The 2,619-nt window shown below is 39.9% G+C and overlaps 1 protein-coding gene across 2 annotated transcripts in view; it reads right to left on the bottom strand.

The window, feature by feature from the left end:
* The window catches only part of slc25a37 (solute carrier family 25 member 37), an 18,501-nt gene that overhangs the window by 4,632 nt on the left and 11,250 nt on the right, over positions 1-2,619 (bottom strand). For both annotated transcript variants that reach the window (XM_032517037.1, XM_032517036.1), the window contains one exon: positions 1,246-1,474. In XM_032517037.1, coding sequence (XP_032372928.1) covers positions 1,246-1,474 — 229 coding nt within the window. The remainder of the gene's footprint in view (positions 1-1,245; positions 1,475-2,619) is intronic.

The following is a 2,619-nucleotide window of genomic DNA, read 5'->3' as shown; positions in this document are numbered from 1 at the left end:
ATCCATATTTCTGATATAAAACACTGTAAAAAGGGGTCAATTTGACCCAAGGAGAACACAAGGGTTAATGCAATATCTACATTGCCCATTATCAGCAACCACTCATCCAATGTTCCAAAGGCACATCCTGTTTACTAATCTGATATCATTTAAAAAAAACTAACTAAGAAAACATTGGACAACCCTTATGCAATTTTGTCAGCACATAATGTAATCTGATTACTGCCCTGGTTAAAAAAACAAGGCAACTGATCTCAGCTGGGATTCTGTCTATAATGGAGTGCAATGGAAATTTCTAAGTGACCCCAAACTTTTGACCGGTAGTGTATATCACTGTTATGTGAACCAAATACGCAGGTTCACAGCCTAAGAAGTAAGCCACACCTCTTTATTACCCGAAAACATTGTATTTTTTGCTTAAATTACCTAAAAAAAAAGTGAAAATAGAACATTTATTCCCTTCAATAAAAAAAAAAAAAAAGCACCATCTATTAGAGCACATCTAACAAAATCAACAATTGCCATCAACAGTTCTAACCCCTTAACCAGGGGTCTCAACAGGGGGTCCGCGACCCTAGGGGGTCCGCGAGGTACTGCATGGGGGTCGCGAAAGTTTTGGTTGATTACTTTTTTTTATATCCCCCCCCCCCCCTGCAATTTTTTCCACTAATTGAATGTCTTTAAATCCACATTAACTGAATTCAACACACTGTAGTAAACAGATAATGAGGCAGAAGATGTCTTTCAGTCATCAATGCACACATGCACTATAGGACCAGTTTGATATAACACAATGTTATACAATATATATAATTAGGGGGTCCCCGCTCCATCTCGCCATCAGTTTGGGGGTCCTTGGCCTGGAAAACGTTGAAGACCCCTGCCTTAGACCCTTAGCTAAAGTTAACAAATAAGTTGTTCTGTACAGATTAGAAAAATAAAAGCACAGATCCCGCTGAACGACGTTAGCATCCTGTGGAATGAATCCATAGTATCACAGGCTAGCTAACGTTACCGTTAGCTGACGCTACGCTGGTATTGCTAACGCGTTTGATGGAGCCAACCGATAGTGTGACCAATCTCATTTTAAAAAAATGCTCTAATGCTTTGAGTGCGGTTTCACAAAATAACCGTGATTATGTTTAAAAAAACAAAAACAAAAACTGAAGTTAGACAATTATTTAGTAATTGTTACAGGCCCACTGCTACGTCCATTGTGTTTTACAGTGCGTTGGATTTACGTACCATTGGCTAGATTGCTGTTGCCTCCGCTCTGCATGACGTCACTCAGCGAGCGTTTGACGCGTTCGTAGCAGGCGAAGTACAGCGCGTGAGCGGGTCCCGCTCCCATCATGGTGATGTTGAGGCCCCTCAGGGGTCTGAGGAGCCCCTCCGTCTGTATGATCCTTTTCAGAGCCTGATACACACCCTTGTACTGTGCATTTGGGTCTGGCTGCAGGCTCTGCATCCTGGTCTGGGAAAAAAAAAAAAAGGAAGACAGACATTTAAACCATTGTTATGATTTGCTGAAGTACTAAAGCTGAGGCTGTGCATGACTGTGACTCGGAGTCAGGTCTGCAACTACTGTGACGCTTATTTTCATTGTTGATTATTTCCTGGATGAAAGGATTAGTTGTTTTGGTCTCTTGAATATCAGAAAATGGTGAAAAATGTGGATCAGTGTTTCCCAAAAAGCCCAAGGTGACGTCATCAAATGTCTTGTTTTGTCCACAAGATATTCAGTGTGCTGTCACAGAGGAGAGAAGAGACTAGAGAATATAATATTAACAGGCTGGAAACAGAGAATCTATTACTTTTTCCATTCATAAAAATTAACTTGAACCGAATCTATTATGAAAATAGTTGTTGATAATTTAATAGTTGACAGATAATTTATCTTTGCAGCTGTTGTGCAAACAACGTGTCCAACATTAACATCTAGCTTACAAACAAGTAATGTTAGATTATTTTCTTATTACATAAACACAATATTTCCCATTAAAACTGTAACTTCAGCCATTTAAGCTTTACTATAACTTCACAATATGTTCTATGAACTGTGAGTATTAGGCATATGGTTACTGAATACCAACCTATTTTAGATTTTAAGTGCACGAGAGGTTTTATCATCGGGCATTTAGAAAAAAACAAAAACACACAGTCCAAGGATGCAGTTTGAACTGTCTGTGAGTTGCTTTTTTACCTAGTTTAATTTATCCTTCGTATTAAATGTAAAGAAGATGCACTTTTTGTCTCTGCCTTCAACAGAGCAATGTGATCTGTAAAGCATTAAATGTAACCATGCAAACTTAAACTGTGCTACCGAGTTCTGTGTGCCCCGAGATCCCAAATCTGTGCCAAGCGGATATGTAATTGATATTTTATTGTTAAGCCGGAGGAAGGAAACCGTTGGGAACACGCTGGGGGAGATGGACTCGGCCCGTCTCCTGAGCCAGCCTCACATCGCTGGGCAAATAAAAACATGCTTCGTGGTGTCCAGATCCCTCGGCGTGGTTGACAGTGTCGCCAAGTCCGCTTATCATAAGCGACTTTGGGCTTGTTTTTCTGTAAAGTCGCTTACAAATATTGGTAGTCGCAAAAATTGCACAAAAAAAAAAA

The sequence above is a fragment of the Etheostoma spectabile genome, chromosome 5, assembly GCF_008692095.1.
Source record: "Etheostoma spectabile isolate EspeVRDwgs_2016 chromosome 5, UIUC_Espe_1.0, whole genome shotgun sequence".
Lineage (NCBI taxonomy): Eukaryota > Metazoa > Chordata > Actinopteri > Perciformes > Percidae > Etheostoma > Etheostoma spectabile.
This window is presented reverse-complemented; position numbering and strand designations above follow the sequence as displayed.